At 36.9% G+C, this 20,095-nt stretch overlaps 1 protein-coding gene and 1 pseudogene across 1 annotated transcript in view; both read left to right on the top strand.

Moving 5' to 3' along the window:
• Window positions 1–6,019, top strand: part of Ccdc83 (coiled-coil domain containing 83) — a 44,945-nt gene extending 38,926 nt beyond the window's left edge. The window contains exons 8-10 of the mRNA XM_015477345.2: window positions 1,193–1,272; window positions 1,771–1,970; window positions 4,743–6,019. Coding sequence (XP_015332831.1) covers window positions 1,193–1,272; window positions 1,771–1,970; window positions 4,743–4,904 — 442 coding nt within the window. The 3' untranslated portion in view covers window positions 4,905–6,019. The remainder of the gene's footprint in view (window positions 1–1,192; window positions 1,273–1,770; window positions 1,971–4,742) is intronic.
• A 4,358-nt stretch (window positions 6,020–10,377) lies between these two features.
• Window positions 10,378–11,533, top strand: LOC107156673 (annotated as a pseudogene).
• The last annotated feature ends 8,562 nt before the right edge of the window (window positions 11,534–20,095 follow it).

The raw sequence follows: 20,095 nt of genomic DNA, 5'->3' as shown, positions 1-20,095 counted from the left end.
TTTAACCCTATTCTCTGTCTTCTCCATGAAAATCTTTAGTATAATCCACATTGTTCACCAATGTATTAGGGATTTGTTTTCTTTAGTGAGAAACATGGAATTCTTGCTTCTAAGTTGGAAAAGATGAAATCAATGAATTGATGAGCATATGCTGCTGCACCTCTCTGTGCTCTCCTTTTCAGAATGCCCCCTGAATTTCCAATAAGAAAATATGATTCCTTGAAAGCTCTATATGGCATTTCCATGAGATTTGCTTGAAAAGAGCATGAGGCAATGAGACCCTGGCAGATGTGCAAATCCCTTATGCTTACATCACAGCAACTAAAGTAAATCCCTTAAATTAGGGGCTTTCAATTAAAGAACATAAATAAAGTGTCATCCAGACACTTATGGCCCCAGCAAATACTGTTACATACAATGTGTACATATTTAAAACATAAAGACAATTTAGTAGATTGATTTCACATTTGGCTCCGACCTATAGGCAGATATGTCTGAGGCTATAGAATTGTTTCCTGACTTTACCATTTCAAATAATTAAGACCTTACTAAATATCATAACCTTTATAAATATAGCTTCTCTCTCTTAACAATTATTTTTATTGTCACTTCTGTACCACTATAGGGCAGCAACACTTGATAGTTCAATTCGCTGGGCTTGTAGCCAAAACATGTAACTCAGGGAAAGCCGGGACCTAGATGGCATCTTGGGTTCTAATGGTTCTCTTCATCTCAAATCCATCCCATTCAGGCCACTGTCATTCCTCACCTGAATTACAACAACAGCAACCTAACTGGTGTCATGTTTATTCTTTTTTCTGAAACTTTAAATATGCTATTTCCCTATCTTAGAATGCTCTTCCCTCACTCCCAGCTCTTCCCTGGTGAACTTCCGGTTCTTCAAGACTCAGCTGAGGTTTTATCTCCTCCAGGAAACCTTCCCTATCCCCTAAGGCTAACTCAGATGCTGTTTCAGTCTTTCTGCTCGCCAGCATTCTCACACTATGCCAATGACCCATCTTGGTACAAACAATTATTCTAAAATACTGTAGGACTATATATCACCCACTGTGCCCTATACCTCTGTTTATTTTATGTGTGTCTCCAGCACCCAGGAAAGAAATGGATACTAGTGAGCACATAATACAATATTTACTGACTGAAAGACTGTTTTTCTTGTTTATTCTTTTAGGCGACTGTATCTTACTCAAGCAACTGGGCAGGAATTGTCACCTGAAGAAAAGCCTTTGGAATTTGCAGAACCATTTATAGGTATTATTTTGTCACAATGGTGTTTACATGTTTTTCTTTTAATTAGATAAATAGCTATTAAGCATATATTATAGGCAGCAACTTACACACAAAAAAGAGCTATTCAGGGAATAGATACAGGCCAGCTCCTCTGGATTTCTCTCCTTGTAATGCTTGAACTAATCTGTCTCCTCTCTCTCATGGCACTTTCTAATCAAATTCACCATGTTTCATAATGACTTAAATAGATGGTAATGAACAGTGAGGGGGTATTACCTACATTGACATAGTTCCCAATTTAGCCAACCTACAGATTTCCAAATGATCACTGTAACTTATTAGCTAACAGAAGGGATTACAATTTAAGAGTTCCTTAAAATGCCCTACCTTACTTTAATCCATAATTTTTCCATTTATAATCCTCAAATCTCTTTCAAATTAAAAATGTGACAAAGGATGTATTGCTTTGTCATAATTTTGCTTTTGTCAAATAAAGTAATTTATTTGCATTCATCCTAGAAGACAAGACAAAAAAGCAACCCACAGAAAGTGGAGACATGCTGAGCTCATCATTTGGGAGCAGTCTTCTCCATCTCAGTCATGAAGATAGTATCAGAGATGACCAGCATCTAAAGATAAGGGAAGAGGACACCTTATGCACAGAGTTTGGAGACTCTCATGTGAAATATTTACTATATGAAGATGAGCGGGATTTCAAGGTAAGATTCATGAGAACACAACTTTGACTACTAGGAGAAAGCTGTTTTATTAACTGAGAAAATTAACTTAAACCATGTATAATGAATCCTGTTTGCAATTCTTACTAACTGGCCCATCATTCACATTTCTCATCGGATATTATTTTTGCTCCTACCCTTGGCCAACTTGCTTACATATATTCATTTATAGACTTCCATTACTAGAATACAATGTAAGTTATCTAATGTTGCATAATGAATTATTCCCAAACCTACCAGTTTAAAACTATATTTATTCTCTTTTGGGGTTTCTGTTGGTTAGGAATTCAGGAAGTACATTTCTGGATAATTCTCACTTGGGCCCTTGGGCAGTTGTACATGGTCAGCTAGGGCTACAGTAAGCTGAAGGGTTGGTAGGGCTGAAGTATCCATTTCTGAGGTGGATTACTTACATGGCTGACAAGTTGATGCTGGATATACTGGGCATCTTAGTTCCTCTGAATAAGGGCCTCTCCAGTGGGTGCGAGTATCCCTTTGTTATGATGTTTGGTTTCTCCTACAGTGAGCATAAGATAAAACCTGCAATGTTTTATATGACTTAGCCTTGAAAATCCTATACTATCATTTCCATCATATTCTATTGCTTGATGTATGTTCCAATCAAGGAGAAGGAACATAGCTGTTACATCTTCATGGGGGAGGGTTACCATCACATTGTAGGAACAGCATGTAGGGTAGGACATATATTAGGCATCTTTGGAAAGCACAAACTTTCACATATACCATCAGTTGAAGCCTAGATTATAAAGGCTTTTTATTTGAAGTTCTCTTTTTGGTATATTCTGGTTACCCCCATGTTCATTTGTTGCTATTTTCCTCCTTGGTCCCACCAAAAATTTAAAAGTTCTTCTGGAATTTAAAGTCTGGTAGGAGAAAGAAGGATGCATAAAAGCAGAAGAAATGAAATAAATCATTATTTTAAGTAATTACAATTCAGTCCTGCTACCATCAAGTGATCATTTAAAGACTAAAATTCAGGGGCTTAGGAAACAGCTTGGTGGTAGAATACTTGCCTCACATGCTTTAGGTCCTAGGTTTGATTCCCAGCACCATCAAAAAGATTAATGTTTTAGTCTACCATTCAAATTTCTCCATGTGGACCTTGAAATCATGAACTCTGGTATATCATGATGATCTCAGGCTAGAGGACAATTGTCTATACAATCCCCAAATTGGGGCTTGTGGCTGGCGATATGGCTCAGTGGTAGTGCTTACCTACTATGCACAAGGTCCTGGGCTCAATCCCCAGCATAGGGGGGCAAAAAAGAATTCCAAAGGCATTCTTTTAAATTTTTTTGCAATATATATTTTTAGTTATAGATAGATACAATATCTTTTATTTATTTATTTTTTAATGTGTGGTGCAGATCAAACCCAGTGCCTCACATATGCGAGGGAAGCACTCAATCACTGAGCTACAACCCCAGCCCCAAAGGCATTCTTACTGTTCATGAGTTTGTGGTACATACAAACTGCCACGGCCACTGTATGCAACATGTAGACCTCCTATCTTACATTTATCTTAGCTCTATAATTATATATTTTGAAAACTAAATACAACTCTACTCATTTTTGAGAAATAAACACTGCTTTCTTTTTTTCATTCAACCTTAATTCAAATAAATATTGAGAACCTCATTTCATGCCAGGTACTTGTTAAATGCTTGGAAATTTAAGCGGGAGAACAGGAAAATAAAGTCTCAAAGATGCCTGTATAGTAGGCACAACCCCCAAATTGCTTAGAGGTTCATAGAAGACAAATAAGAATACCAACAATTACCACACGAGAGGAAATGTATCTCCTGTATCTGTGTCTCTGACGGGTCTATGTGCTTGTTATTGCAACCCAGCACTGGATACATGGACACTCAGGAAAGGTTTGCTGAAGTGTTAAAGGAATTCAAAAGCAAGGGTTACGGGTTGGGAGGTTTCCAAGAGGAAAGAATGTTGGCTAGTACCTGAGCTGGTTCAACCGAGTTTGGGGTTAGCTATGGAATGTTATACAAACTAGTTTTCTAATTCTGCTTATTGACATCTTAGACCAATTTGGCAAAATGTGGTTTTATTTATATGAAAATATAAATATATTTATATTTAATAAATATAAATAAATATTATTATTTATTTATATTTATATTATATTATATTTATATTATATTATATTTATATTTATATTATATTTATAATATTATAAATAAATATAAATAAATATTATTAAAATATAAATTTATTTATATTTATCCAAATATCCCAGGAAAACAGTGAAGAATGTGAAAAGTTGTCCAATATTAGGATATTTAAAATATTATTTGCAGAAACTTCCCCTTGGTTCTTGAATAATACAGAAAAGTTTGTTGTGGCTATATCCTAGCCAGTTGAGGGCTATGCATATAGGGCCAACACTCTTTTTCCAATTAAAAGCCTGCAGTGGATTTCCCCTCTAGCCAGTATCCCACCTACCTCAATTCCCTATGAGACAAGAAACCAGCCTTGCTTTTGCTTTTTAGGATACTTACCTACTATGCCCTACCTGGCATATAAACTTACAAAGTGTTTTTTATTGAGTTTTCTTTTTATATAATGGATTTCATATTTCATGTGTTACACAGCATTCAGGTAATAATGCAGAGGGCTATGGAATCTGCCAGTTAAAGGCCAACTATAACATAGAAAACATAATCTTTCAACATTAACTTGCTAGATAACCACTCCTCTTGTGTTTCTTCACCATAGGATTTTGTAAACTTGGGCCCACTGTCCGTGAAGCTCATGAGTGTGGAGAGCAAGAAAATGTCTATTCATTTTCAAGAAAAGGAGAGTCCAGTCAAATTCTTTGAAGATGTCAGTTACCCAGAAAGTCGCATCACTTATAAGATGATGAAGTCTTTTCTCTAAGACTGAAAGTTGCAAAGTAAAAAATTTTCCTTATAAATGCTTTGGGAGTTGAAGTAACCAGTTGCCCATTTTACTTAGTTACACTTTGGTCCATTTTTAAATTTATCTCTAAAGGTTATAATTGTAGTTAAAATCAAATTTCAAGTATTCAGTCATTTATTTGCATAGCATTAATGTCAAAAATCAAAGTACACTTTGTATTTCTACACTGAAGTACTGAGAACCATGACATTGAATTTAAAGTGGTCTTTGAGGTTCCTTCCCACTTAAAAACTCACTGATTAACCTATGACTCCAATATGAACTAGATCAATTAGAAATGTTTCTAAGAAAAATTTCAAGGTTTGCATAGCATTGATTATACATATTTCCTTGTTAGGGTGCTGAGAAGCCAGTCTATAATTCAAGCCTATTCTTTAACCCTACTTATAATGAATATTAAAAATTTAGATACAAGTGAGGGAGTTTATTTACTTTTTTAAAATAATCCATTAATAGGGGGATCTTCCCCTCAACAGCTATATGGAGTCCAAACTGCTGAGTCCCTACCCAAGGCAATCACCACTTCCCTCTGTAGGTACCATAAGCCACATGTAATGTGACATTGCACTCCTTGGATCATCAAGAGTAGATACTAACACTAAGTGCCATGTTTCTGTAATCCTTAGTGATGTAAAAAATAAACCCCTCCAGTCATCAATGGGAGATATTATTAACATTTTGGGTAAGAACAATTGTGTGTTCCTAGTTCCTCAATCTTAAATGCTGCTAACAACACACTCCTTAGTTACTAAAGTCAAAAATACCGACTGATTCAGTTTCCCCTGGTGTGGGGTGAATAGTACCAAAGAACCAACAACAATTGAATACCATTAAGTGTCTGTTCAATCCCCATTGTGTTCAGTTTTCCTGTCCCTTTCTACTATCTTCCAAGTAGCCCTATAAAACAATAGTAAACAAATACCATTGTTGAAAGTTTCCTTTACTCTGTGGTGGTCTTGACTGGCACCTGACCTTGACTGATGCCTGGTTCTTCATTTGTACTTCTTTCAAATGGATGGTATTTATTCTTCTATTCCTCCACATTTTCTAATGTCCATATAATTTCACCAGCTCAATGCCTGTTCCAGACAGCTATTCTGCAATCTCACATGAAAATATTCCTTTTGAAGTTGTATGTACATGTAACACTCTACCACTGAGATAGAAAAGAATAGGCAGTTGAGAGAAGGTAAGGGACAATAAAGGTTGACAACAGGGTGATCATAAGAAAAGCCATTTTAACATGCCCAGACATGTTATGAAACAGTTCCCATTTCTCAAAAGGCATGTTTCCATCTCAGAAGAGCAACTTCATAATCTGGCCTGTGCCTGCTATGGTATAATTGAAACATCAAAAACCAATCAAGAGAAGCTGATCAACTTCTTCTTTTGTGCCTTTAGAAGAAGGAAGACTTACACAGCACTCTTGCCCCTCCCAAATACGCTGCATCAGGATTTCTGAGTCTTTCACCTTCCTTTTAATAAAGATTCCTGCTCCCTGGCTTACCTTGGCATTCATGCTGTTCATCCTTGTACTCCATGAAACACAAACCTGATCCTGACTCTTGCTGTTAACATCACTCTCATTTTGCTATAACTTGCTAACCCTTCTTTGTCACTTTTCTCCATGATCTTGAATTTAGCATCTGGTTCACAAGGCTCCTTTCTACTCTACTTCATGCCCTACTGTATCCAATTATGCTTCTATTTGACCATTCCAGACCAACTCTTACCCTTCTGAGTCCCAAAGGGTGGCCTTTATGAACTACATCAACTGTCACCCTTGACAATTTTTTTTTCCCCCAGTGGGAAGGGTTCTGACAGATAAAAGAAAGGAATAAGGGTAAGATTTATTCCTCTGGCTTCTTCTCTACAAGGTCATATAGGTTAGTGGGATCTCACTGCCAAAAGATACAACTCACTAATATAGTTACTCTTTTGTTTTTGGTCCTGGGGATTGAACTCAGTGCTTTACCGTTGAGTCATATTTCCAGCCCTTTTCATTTTATTTTGAAACAGGGTCTTGCTTATTTGCTGAGGCTCAAATTGCAATTCTCCTGCCTAAGCCTCTTGAATCACTGGGATTATAGGTGTATACCACAGCAATAAGCTCAATACAACTTCTATTTAGGTCCAGTAACTGCTCCTTCCCTTTGCCCCTTCAGGCCCAGGAGTGGTAACAGTTTCCACCTGTTGCTATCCCAAGGGAGTTTCACCATATCTTTTAATTTCCCTTAATTCTGCCTACACCTTTGTATATATTCCCTTTATTAAACTTTCCTTAAATAACCTGTTGGAATGTGCCCTTTGTGTTCTGCTGGAAGAGATGAAGGCTAGAGATATAGATCTGGAAACCAAAAGCAAAAGATTGAAATTAAGGCCATCAGGGGCTGGGGTTGTGGCTCAGAGGTAAAGCGCTCCTCTAGCATGCATGGGGTTCAATCCTCAGCACCACATAAAAATAAAATGAAGGTATTGTGTCCACCTATAACTAAAAAATAAAGATATAAAAAAATAAGGCCATCAAAGCCTAGGTATTACCTAAGGAGCAGAGAGTCAACAGAGAAGAGAGCCAAAGATGCATTTAGGATACTGTACTCTGCAGAGGTGGGGCTTGAAACAAAGGTATCCACCTTCAAAAGATCTGAAAACAGGTAGACTGAGTCTAAGTAAAACTGCAAACTAGCAGTGAAACAATTCAAATCCTGATTGCTTTGGGGGTGATTTGCTCCTTACTCAATATAATTAATAGAAGATATAAATTCTTTTCCTGTGTGTGGGGGGATTCAGTTTTACAGCTGGAGATGTAGCTTAGTGGTAGAGTGCTTGCCTAGCATGTGCAAAACCCTCAGTTCAATTCCCAGAACTGGGGAGAAAAAAGACATTAAGTCAACAGATGATCCAGATATTCAAGGGAGCAATCTAAAACTTTAAGGATGTTATTATAAATATAGTAAAGAAAATCAAAGGAAAATACAGAGAATTTCAACAGAAAATTAGATTCTATAAAACATCATAAAATGGGAATTTACAAAATAGAAAATAAACAAAAAGTTGTATGGGTTTAATGGTAGACTAGGATCAGAATAAGCCAGGATTAGTGAGACTTGGGAAAAGTCAATATCTGATAGTATTCTCTCTAAAATCAAACACAATTTTAGAGAGAATAAAATACAGAAAAAGCAGAACAGAGTGGTAATGAACATCTGGGATTAAACACTACAACATACATAGAGTTGGCCTGTGAAAATAAAAGATGAAGAAATAGTTGAAGACATAACACTTATAGTTTTTCAACTATTAATTACCTTGATGAAAGACATTAACCTATAGATTCAAGATACTCAACAAACCCCAACCAGAATTAATGCCAAAATAAAACAGCAACAAGCTCACATAGACACACTATAATTATATTGTTGAAATCTAAAGTGAAAGGTAAACCTTTATGGCAGCCTAGGAAAACAAATATATAACCTTCAAAGAACCAACAATAAGACTTTAAAACACAAAACTTTCGGTTGAAACTATGGAAGACAGAAGACAATGGGAGAATATCATTAAAGTACAAAATTGAGAGTGGGTGGGAAAGTCAACCTAGACGTCTAAACACACACAAAAAAAATTCTATCAAAATTAAAGTTCAAATACATTTCCTAACAAATAATAGCTGAAACAATGTCAATGATACACTTGAACTAGAAAAAATATTGTAGGAAGTTCTTTAGGCTGCAGAGAAAGGATCCTAGATTGAAATATGAATCTGCAGGAAAGAATAAAGAGCAGAAGAAAATAATATTATTTTAGTAACTGTAATACCCAGTGCAGGGTGAATGTGGTTAAAATGCTGTATCCTCCTTATAATGTTTGGAAAGTAGTGTAAATACTGGTTTGTGGTAAACAGTAATTTGAGAATGAAAAATGCAATTTTAAGGGTAACCAATTAAAGAAAAATAAAAACAGTAATATATAAAAAGATAAACGATACAAGATGATGAGGTTGAATGGAATAATAAAAAGTACTTGGTTTATTTTTAAAAAGGGAAAGTTGAAACAGATAAAGAACAAAGAAGGCTGGGGATGTGGCTCAAGCGGTAACGCCATCGCTTGGCATGCGTGGGGTGCTGGGTTCGATCCTCAACACCACATAAAATAAAGATGTTGTGTCCGCCAAAAACTGAAAAATAAATATTAAAAAATTCTCTCTCTCTCTCTCTCAACAAAGAACATGAATTGAAAACAAATAGCAAGATAGTATATTTAAACCAAATAATATCAGTAATTATATGTAATGGAATAAATAATCCAATTAAAAGACAAAGATTTCTGAGTACACTAAAAAATCACTTATGAAGATACACTATAAAAGGTTTCACACAGATTGAAAGAAGTTAAAGATTACAAAATACATACCATGCAAAGTCAACCAAAAGGAAGATGGTTTGCAAAGCTAATATCAGGCAACTTCCACTTTATGGTAAAATGCACTGAGAGAAATAGAAAATGAAGGAATATATTTCATAATGATGGGTCAGTCCATTATGATGATTTAACAATCCTAGATTTGTATGTACATAGTCTCAAAATATCTCAAGAAAAATTTGCAAAACAAAAAAAAAGGATAATGAATTTAATATCATGCACATCTTAGGCTCAGGAGGCTGAGGCACGAGAATCTCAAATTCAAAAAAGCCAGCTTCAGCAATTTAGCAAGATCCTAAGCAACTCAGTGAGACTCATTCAAAACAAAATGCAAAAAAAAAAAAAAAAAAGAAAAAGAAAGAAAGAAAAGTATGGGGATGGGGTTCAGTGGCTAAGTATCCCTGGTAACAAAAGAAAAAAAAAAAAGGAGACAAATATAATCTAACTTGAAGATCTTACCACACTTTTCTCAGTAGAACAATTAGACAACAACAAAAAATCATTAATGATATAAAAAGTGAAACAACTGTAGAATACACAGTCTTTTCACCTGTACATTAAATATTTACAAAAATCAACCTGCAAGTCACAATGAATAGTCAAAAAACTGAAATCACATAGAAAGTGGTTTTTTTGGGGGAGGAGCAGAATTGAACCTAGGGGTGCTTAAACACTGAGCCACATCCCTAGTCCTTTTTAAATATTTCATTCAGAGACAAAATCTCATTATGTTGCTTGGGCCTCATTAAGTTGCTGAGGCTGGCTTTGAACTTGTGACCCTCCTGCCTTAGCCTCTCAAGCAGTTGGGATTACTGGTGTGTACCACTATGCCAGGGTTAGAATGTGTTTTTTGACTACAATGGAATGAAACTAAACAGAACAGAAGACACAAACAAACTCATATACTTATAACCAGCTGATACTTGACAAAAGTGCCAAAAAATATATGTTGAAAAAAGATATGTTTTTTAACAAATGGTGTTGGGTAAACTGGAAATCCATGTGTAGAATGACACTAGATCCTTATCCCTCACCCTGCCCAGAAGTCAAATCAAAATGGATCATAGGCAGAAAATTTGCTACTGCTGTAAGAAAACATAAGGTCAACACTCCAGCATATTGGTGCAGGCACTGATTTTCTTAACAAGACATCTAAAACTCAAAAAATAAAACCAAAATCAATAAGTGGTGTGCCATCAAGTTAAAAAAAGTAAATCTCTGCACAGCCAAGGAAATTATTTAAGATTGTGGAGAGCGTACAGAATGGGAGAACATCTTTGCCAGCTGCTCCTCTGACAGAGAATTAATATCTAGAATATATAAAGAACTCAAACTTAACACCAACTAAACAAATAACCCAATGAATAAATGAGCAAAAGAATTAGACATTTCCCTAAATAGAAACACAAATGGCCAATAAATATGTGAAAAAAATGTTCAACATCTCTAGAAACTAGGTAAGTACAAATCAAAAATTACTTTGAGATTTCATCTGACTCCAGTCAGAATGGCAATTATCAAGAATGCATATAGGTGTGTACACAGTTGCTGTAACAATCCCTGCAGCAGAATCTGTTTGCAGTGCCCTCCAATTTTAAGAAGTTAAACATGTCATCAAGTGCCTAGTGAAAAAGTATGAGTCCTAAGCCAGAGCTTACTGAAGAGCAGAAGCAGGAAATCTGGGAAGCTTTTGATCTCTTTGATGCTGAGGGAACTGGGACCATAAATGTTAAGCAACTAAAGGTGGCAATGAGGGAGGGCCTGGGCTTTGAACCCAAGAAAGAAATCAAGAAAATGATAGGTGAAATTGACAAAGACAGGACAGGAAAAATTAATTTTAGTGACTTTGACTGTAATGATCAAGAAAATGTTTGAGAAACATATCAAAGAAGAAATTCTAAAAGCTTTCAAGCTCTTCAATAATGACAGTTTTGGAAAGATATCATTCAAAAATCTAAAGCTGTGGCCTAAGAGTTGGGCGGGAACCTGACTAGTGAGGAGCTACAGGAAATGATTGATGAAGCTGATCGAGATGGAGATGGAGATGGAGATATCAATGAGGAGTTCCTGCACATCATGAAAAACACCAGCCTCCATTAATATCAGTGTCTTCTGTTCTACTGAAAGCACTCGTGACTAGATTTAGTGCCTGCCATTGTGTGAAAACTGGCTTTTGAGAACACAACCCCCCACCACCCTGTACAACTTTCCTCATGACCTTGAGTCTATTTTAGGTTTTTGTAAAAGTTCTTTGATATTAAAGTTCTTTTTAAAGTGACCTACCAATTAGTTTAATTTTTTAAATTATTTTTTTCTCAGCCCATATTAGGACTGATTTTTTTGAGAGAGAGAGAGATGAGAGAGAGAGAGAGAGAGAGAATTTTTTAATATTTATTTTTTAGTTTTCAGCGGACACAACATCTTTGTTTGTATGTGGTGCTGAGGATCGAACCCGGGCTGCACGCATGCCAGGCGAGTGCGCTACCACTTGAGCCACATCCCCAGCCCCTAGTTTAATTCTTGAAAGCACAATAGAGTGGAAAAAAGGGGCTTAAATTTTGACTACCTGCTATTTCACCTTGCTTCACGTTTGTCATGCATTTCCACATGGATACAAACACAAAACAACTTCTTAGAAAAGTACATGTTGTACTTCTGTCACCACAGCAGTACAACAGTGGTCATTCTTCAGTGGTTCTATTGTTAGTTGACATCTGTGTGTGGTTTTCTTTTTTAGTAAACTCTTTCACTGGCATTTGCATGTATGTTAATGCTATATTTTTGGTCTGAAAAATAAAACCTTTCTTAATCTGAAAAAAAATACAAATAATAATAAGTGCTGGCAAGGATGTAAGAGAAAAGGTATACTCACACATTGTTGGTGGGACAGCAAATTAGTTCACTCACTCTAGAAAGCAGTGTGGAGACTTCTCAGAAAACTAGGAATGGAACCACCAGATGACCCAACTATCCCACTCCTTGGTATTTATCCAAAAGAACTAAAATCAGCATACTATAGTGATAAAGCCACTTCAATGTCTACAGCAGCACAGTCATTAATAGCCAAATATGGAATCAGCCCAGATGCCCAACAATATATGAGTGGATTAAGAAAATGTGATATATATATAAACAATGAAGTTTTATGCATCCATAAAGAATGAAATTATGGCATTTGCTAGTAAATGAATGGAACTAGAGAACATCAGGTTAAGTGAAACAAGCCACACTTAGAAATTCAAGGGTTGAATGTTTTCTCTCATGTAGAAGATAGGAAAAAATAAGGGAAAGAAGCAGGGGGGATCAGATATCATATAGGGAAGGTTATCAGACTAGAAGATCAAGAGGTAGAGAAGAGGGACAGGAAAGCAGAGGAAATGTGGAATGAATTTAACAAAACCATGTTATATGCATATGTAAATATACCACAGGAAATTTCACCTGTGTGTTTGTGTGTGTGTAAAGCACCAATTAAGGATGGATAAATGGATGATCAAGGGGAGAATCAGTGGACTGGGCGTGGGTAAGAAGAAACATGGACTGAAATGGAGTGAGTCACATTCCAAGCAGGTATGATTTTGTCCAGATGAATCCAGCTACTATGTATAATTATAATGCCATAATAAAAAAAAATGGCACAAGGAAAATTTCAAACCCAGATGACTACACTTTTGATTTTTCTAACATTCCAGAAAGAAATTAACACCAAACATATATAAACTTTTAGAGAATAAGGAAAAGTAAACAAATAATTTTATAAGGTCAAATTAATTATAATAACAAAACTGGGCAAAGGCATTACAAGAAAATAAAATTAATTACAGGTCAGTATCTCATGAACATAGATGCAAAATACTAATATATAATGACAGAAGTATAGTGGTCAGTTTTGTGGTGGGTAATAAATAGAATCAGACATAAATAAACTTCCTATAATCATGATCTGAGTGGCAGTTAACATGGATGTGTTCTTTGTTTAACAGTCATTAAACAGGACAAGATTTGTGTACCCAGTGGATATATATTTTATACTTCAAAACAATCTCAAAAAATGGTCCCTTAAATACCCATATTCTAACCCATGCCATAAAGTGACAATATGCAAAGTCCATGTTTATGTCCTGCAGTACGAAGGGCAGCAAGGATATTTCCTTAGAAGAGGGCAAAATGTCTTATTAGGGCAAGATTTCAAAGATCAATAGAAAGGGTGATATGGAATATATTTGTCGATTTTAAGAAAGGTAAACACTTTTTTTTTTGGTACCAGGTATGGAACTCAGGGGCACTTTAACCAGCCCTTTAATTATTATTATTATTATTTTTTTTAATTTTTGAGACAAAAGTCTTATTAAATTGCTTAGGACCTCACTAGATTGCTGAGGTTGGCTTTGAACTTGTGATCCTCTTGCTTCAGCCTCCTGAGTTGCTGAGATTACAAGTGTGTACCACCACGCCCAGCAGGTAAATACTTTTTATAGTTAAGGTTTATCTGTATTTTCTTCAGATGGAAAACAATATAGGGCTAGGGATGTAGTTCAGTAGTAGCGAACTTGTCTAGCATAAGTGAGGCCCTCAGACCTCAGGTTGGATTCCCCAGCATTGTAAAAACAAAAAGCAAATGAAAAAACCTTATTCTTCCCACTGGTACAAACCAAAGAGCATCTAATACTAACAGAAAGCAAAGTCCACATGATAGCCCATTGATTTCAGTAGCTCAGCAGAAATTGACTTTTTTTTTTTCTCTCCCACTTGGAAAGTTTGGTCCATGAGATTGTTAAAACAAACCAGGCACATGTTAGTATTCTGGCATAATTTGTTAGTTGTAGTAGTTTGTTCTTTACAATGTGAATTTGCAGCAGAAGAAAATATCAAATGACTATAAAAGTCTTGCTTGCTGCCAAGATTTCATAGTTGAAAAAGTATCATTTGGAAAAGGGAGTGCCGTACCTCTAGAATAAATCTGCAGGGTTTTCTTAACCAATCTCTTTTTAGCTAGCTCTTTCATTGCTGTGACCAAAGAACCTAACAAGAACAACAGAGAAGAGAAAGAGTTTATTTTGGCTCACGTTTCAGGCCAAGGTTGGCTGGCTCCATAGTTCTGAGATCAAGATGGAAGTACATGGTTGGGGAAGGTAGCTCGGGATATGGCAACCAGGAAGCAGAGAGACCAAGCTCTGTTCACCAGGGACGAAATATATACCCCCAAAACACACCCCTACTGCTTGAGATGGTGGCAGACCCTGTATAAACCACATGGTGCTGGTTCTGCAGGAATGCAGGATTCTGGAGTTATGTAGGCTTTCTACTGAGATTTTAAAGGAAGGCGTGGGAGGGCAGGCAAAGTGTAGCAAGGTTGGAGTTTCTGTGGGGTGCCTGGGGATGATGCATGAAGGAAGCCGGAGATCCCCAAGATTAAGAAATGCCAGTAACTAAGGAATTTGTGAAGGAAAGCTGCAAGAAGAGAGCAGATAAGCCAAGAGAGAGGCTATGTGGGCTGCCAACAGTGAAACTGTAGGAGTATAGCTACACAGCTCTTTGGAGAAACCATCACCATAACATATGCCCTAAATGCTGGATGTGGAGCTACAGGACTCATTCACCCAGCTGAATTTTGATCTTGCTTTAGTCCATCCCTTCATTCTATGCCCCTATATCTTTCTTTTGGAATGGAAACATTTATTCTGTGCCATTACATATTGGATATATGTAACTTGCTTTTTATCTTTACTCTCACAGCTGAGTTTGCCTTGGATCTCAGATGAGATTTTACACTCAGACTGTTGAATAATGCTGAAATTAAAGACTATGGAGACTCTTGAAAATGGACTAAATGTATTTTGCATTGTGTGACAGGCATGAGCTTTTGGGGATCAGGGGTGGGATACTATGGTTTAGATGAGGTGTTCCCCCAAAAACTATGTATAAGATAATGCAAAAATTTTCAGAGATGAAATGATTAGATGGAGAGTTGTGGTCTCCTCAGTGGATTAATCCACTAATTGTAACTGTATGACACTGGGGACATGACTTTAAGTTATTCTTTTCATCACAGAAAAGCAAAAACTGACCAGAACACAACCCAAACTCTAAAGAGCTCAACAGTTATAGCTTTGCTAGATGTCTACATTGCAAAGCATATCTCAATAAACTCATTCAACAAAGCATTTATGGAACAAGTCTTTCCAGCCTGGTACTGTGTGAGGCTTTAGGGATAAACTTTGCCCTTTTCCTCAAGGAGCTCATATCCCTGTAATAGAGCCTGAGCCACCATTGTTGCTTTTTGATCTTCAGCAATAGCAAGCAGAGGAAAGAGAGGACCACAGGACAAGCTATTTCAGGTATGTTGGGTGAGGGATCTCATGTGGTTAACTCCAATTATTCTACTTTAAACACCTTTAGTAATTGGTCTGGAAATTTTTTATATAAAAATGAGTTTAGGTAGATTTTATGTGAGTTTCAGTTCTCAGAATAATAACCAAGCATGTGAGCTTTGTGTGTTATTTTAGATTTGGGGGAGCAGGGACTAGGTAGGAGTATAGCTACACAGCTATTTGGAGAAACCATCACCATAACATATGCCCTAAATGCTGGAAATTAGATAGGTTTTAAAAAATTAAAAAGATGTAGAGGCATAATATGGAAAACACATACCTTGGATTCAGGCTAGTTGTCTCTGAATCTTGGGCAGTCACTTAACCTCTTTAAAACTGTTTTCCTCATCTGTACTTTCTGGGCCTAATTTCTTTTATTATTATTATTTTGTATTCTAATTTGTTATATATAATAGCAGAATGCATTACATTCATATTATTCATATTATACATATAGAGCACAATTTTTCATATCTCTAGTTGTACACAAAGTAGAGTCACACCATTCGTATCTTCATACATGTACTTGGGTAATGATGTCCACATCTTTCCTACCCTCATGTCCCCTCCCTTCCCTTTGCTCTATCTAGAGTTTGTCTAATCCTCCCATGCTCCCCTGCCAACCTCATTATGAATCAGCATCCTTATGTCAGAGATTTGGTTTTTGGGGACTGGCTAACTTCATTTAGCATTATTTTCTTCAACTCCATCCATTTACCTGCAAATGAGTGGGCCTAATTTCTGTATTGCAGGATTATTTTTTAGATTAGAGTGTTTATAATCTGAACACAGCAGACATGCATTATATGGCTGCTGAAATAACTACTGACATTTAACAATAATCTCAAGACTTTGGGAACAAAGCCAAAGATATTTGGTTGCCTGCAGTGTGTTCCTGTGAAGGTGCACAGGGCAGTGACTGTGATCAAAGTATGCTAGGTGCTACCCAGTCTCTGGTGACAGATGAACTCTTTACACTCTTACTGAGGGGCCTGCGCCATGTACACCTTCTCAGCTGTCCCTTGGTTGAGGACCTGTGGGCCCTAAGAGGAGCCGTCATACTAGCTCTAAAATGCTTGTATATAAGACAGGGAACCACATAGAGCATTTGTTTCTTTTTGAGCCCTGTAGTCAGGCACTGGGATGATTCAGGGAATCAGGAGGCTAGGGCATTTTTTGTGTGGCAATAAAGGGCTGTTTGTTAAAGGCCTGCTTGGTCTCACTAGATGTCAACACAACACTTCTCTCTTTCTTGGAAATCAACAGGCTTTTAAGCCAGGAAACATGCCCTCAGGCAACTTTGGCTTTCTAAATATTAGTGATTCTGATTGAATTAAGTTATTTCCATTTCCCATTCCTATGACTTTGAGGCTCAAATTCCCAGAAAGGCTGCTTATTTAGACCATGACTCTTTAGACTGGTTATGTTGTAGGCCATTCCATTCTTCAAATCTCAGTGATACTTTTAAAGATTCTTTAAATAGAAACATTTCAGATTTCCAGCATAGCAAATGAATTCTATAGTAACGGCAGACACAAATAGATTCTCTGGACAAGGTTTTGTCAGTATTTCTTTCCTCAAGTCCTCAAGTTGACCTCTTGCCTGCTTGGGTTAGTGCCATCATCTCAGCTATAAAAAATATGCTAGCCCTAGCAATAATTTCCTCTTAAGAGGGATGAAAATTAGGGCTGGGGATGTGGCTCAAGCGGTAGCGTGATCGCCTGGCTTGCATGCAGCCTGGGTTCGATCCTCAGCACCACATACCACCACATACCACCACATTGTGTCCGCTGAAAACTAAAAAATAAATATTAAAATTCTCTCTTTAAAAAAAAAAAAAAGAGGGATAAAAATTAACTGTGTTGGATTCTCTTCTGTAAGAATGCTCCAAATAAAGCCAGTGAGATATTTTTACCTTAAAGCCCTCAGACACCAAACCGAGAGATGGCATATTCCATCTCATTTGAGATTCTTGTGCAAATGGATAATTAACCTTGGATCTATGATGCTCTCTTTGGCTGTTTCACTTTATTACATTTATCCAGCAATAGCAATTTGGTTTGCTCACTTTTCATTTTTTAAGCTTTTGACATCTTGTTTTCACTGAAATATTTAAATTTTAAAACTGTAATTCTTTTTTTTCAGGACTTCCCAATCTCAACTTACAGTACCTGACATGGCAGGGCTTTGAAGTCATTAATGTGAAAAAAGTGTCATAAAATTGACAATTCTTTTAATAAAAATTATAAGGCTAATGGTAATGGTGGCTAATCTATTTTGCCCTTCTGTAAGAATGTTTTCATATAGTTGTTTTCAATGAATACATGGCCATCCAAACTAAAGATTCAATTTCCAGTTGTTTTTCTTCCATGTACAGTATATGAACATAAATTTGGAGTCATCTCTTCCCCTCCCCACTTTCTTCCATCCTGCTGTTGGGAATGTGGTTATGCTGCTCAGCCACACTGGAGTGTGCAAATGAGAGTAACACCTTTAAGGATAAGAAACTTAACACATAAATATGGTCACCCGGAAAATCTTACGAGTTGCCAGCTGACTTACATATGAAAGAAAATAAACATCTATTTTGTCTGAATCATTGTTAGTGTAGGTTTTCTGTTATTTACAACCATAACAAACCCCAATAGAGTTAAAATCTTAAATGCAGGCAAAAATCCTGATGCAGAAGCAACTTAGCAAGAGAGACCCTGTCTCAAAATATAAAAGGGCTGGGGATATGGCTCAGCGGTAAAGTGCCGCTGGGTTCAATCCTCAGTACCCAAACAAAACAAAGTTAAAAAAAAAAAAAAAAAAAAAACTCTTCAGTAATACTAACAACAAACACTTAAATGTATTCATTATATGTACTATCCATATATCATCCTGTCAATACTATGAGGTAGGGTCTACAGTTATCACCATTTTACAGATGAAGAAACAGGCAGAAAGTAAACTTAGTATTTTCCCACAATTGCCCACCTAGTTAGGAACATAGCTGTTTGAACACATATGGTTTGCCTTCAGAATCCAGGCTCTTGACCATAAGCTATTCTGTATCCCATTTAAAAAAAAAAAAAAAAAATTGTGGTTGAGCACTTGCTTAACATGTGTGGAGGTCCCAGGTTTAATCCCAAGCACTGCTCCCTCCCCACCAAAACCTCCAGTAATTATGTTAAACCTTTGCCAGTTGATTCTAAGTGGTTCCATTTATCAAGTAAATACAACCCTCCTACTGACTAGGCACTACTATCATACACATTGTATACAAGAAATTAAGGCACAGGAAAATTAATTAACCTTCCCAAACTGGCATTTAAACTCACAGCATGGCTACAAAGTCTGTACTTTTCCTTCTGTGCTGTCTCACCAAGTAGGAACTGTTTCCCTCAGTAGAAAGACTCTCTGTGGGGAAAGAGATTGCACTTCAAGAGACAAGAATATCTGCAAATCGTCCCTCGTGTCCATATTTAGGCCCACCATTTGCTTCTTTTAATCTCCTGCTTCGTTTCTAGTCCTCAGCATTCCCATCTCTGTTGATTCTGCAGCCTGTCTTGACCATCTACCTTTGGCCAGCTCCTTTAGCTATGGCTCTCAGAGTCTTGATTTGTTCATGCCTAGGACTTTTATAATAGTCTCCTGATTCGCTTGCCTGTTTGTTCTTTCTCCCTATTGTCCATTTCTGGTATAGCAGTCAGTCTTTTAACTTAGTTTTTAAAACAATACTCTGCTCAACATATCTAGTGTCTTTCCAGTTCAGGAAGAAATCCAAGCCTCAGTATGACCTAGAAAGCCCTGGACCCCTGCCACCCAAACCTCAGCTTCCACCAAGCTTCCTCTGTATCACATCACTTAGGTCTCATTGGCAACCTTGAGGCTGCTCAGAGAAACCAATCACAATCCCCTTTAGACCTTTGCCCATTGTTCTGCTTGTGTCTGCAGGAGCCACTCTCCACATCTTACCACATTGCTTCCTCATTTCATTCAGGCTTCTATTCAAAGGTCTTCCTTTCATACCCTATTCAAACCATACCGTGCTCACAACTCTCTCTAACCTGTTTTTCGTATAGTACTATCATCACTTGTCATAAAGTATTTGTACATTGCCTACTTTCCCCCAAAAAATAAGCTCCATGAAAAGAAAAATTATGGGGCTGGGGATGTGGCTCAAGCGGTAGCGCGCTCTCCTGGCATTCGCGGGACGCTGGGTTGGATCCTCAGCACCACATACAAATAAAATAAAGATGCTGTGTCCACCGAAAACTAAAATATATATATAAAAAAAAAAAAAAAAGAAAAATTATGTTTTGTTTCTTGATTCTCACACCTAGAACTGCTGGGCATCTAGTTTGAGTGGGT

This window comes from Marmota marmota, unplaced genomic scaffold (genome assembly GCF_001458135.2).
Source record: "Marmota marmota marmota unplaced genomic scaffold, marMar, whole genome shotgun sequence".
Lineage (NCBI taxonomy): Eukaryota > Metazoa > Chordata > Mammalia > Rodentia > Sciuridae > Marmota > Marmota marmota.
This window is presented reverse-complemented; position numbering and strand designations above follow the sequence as displayed.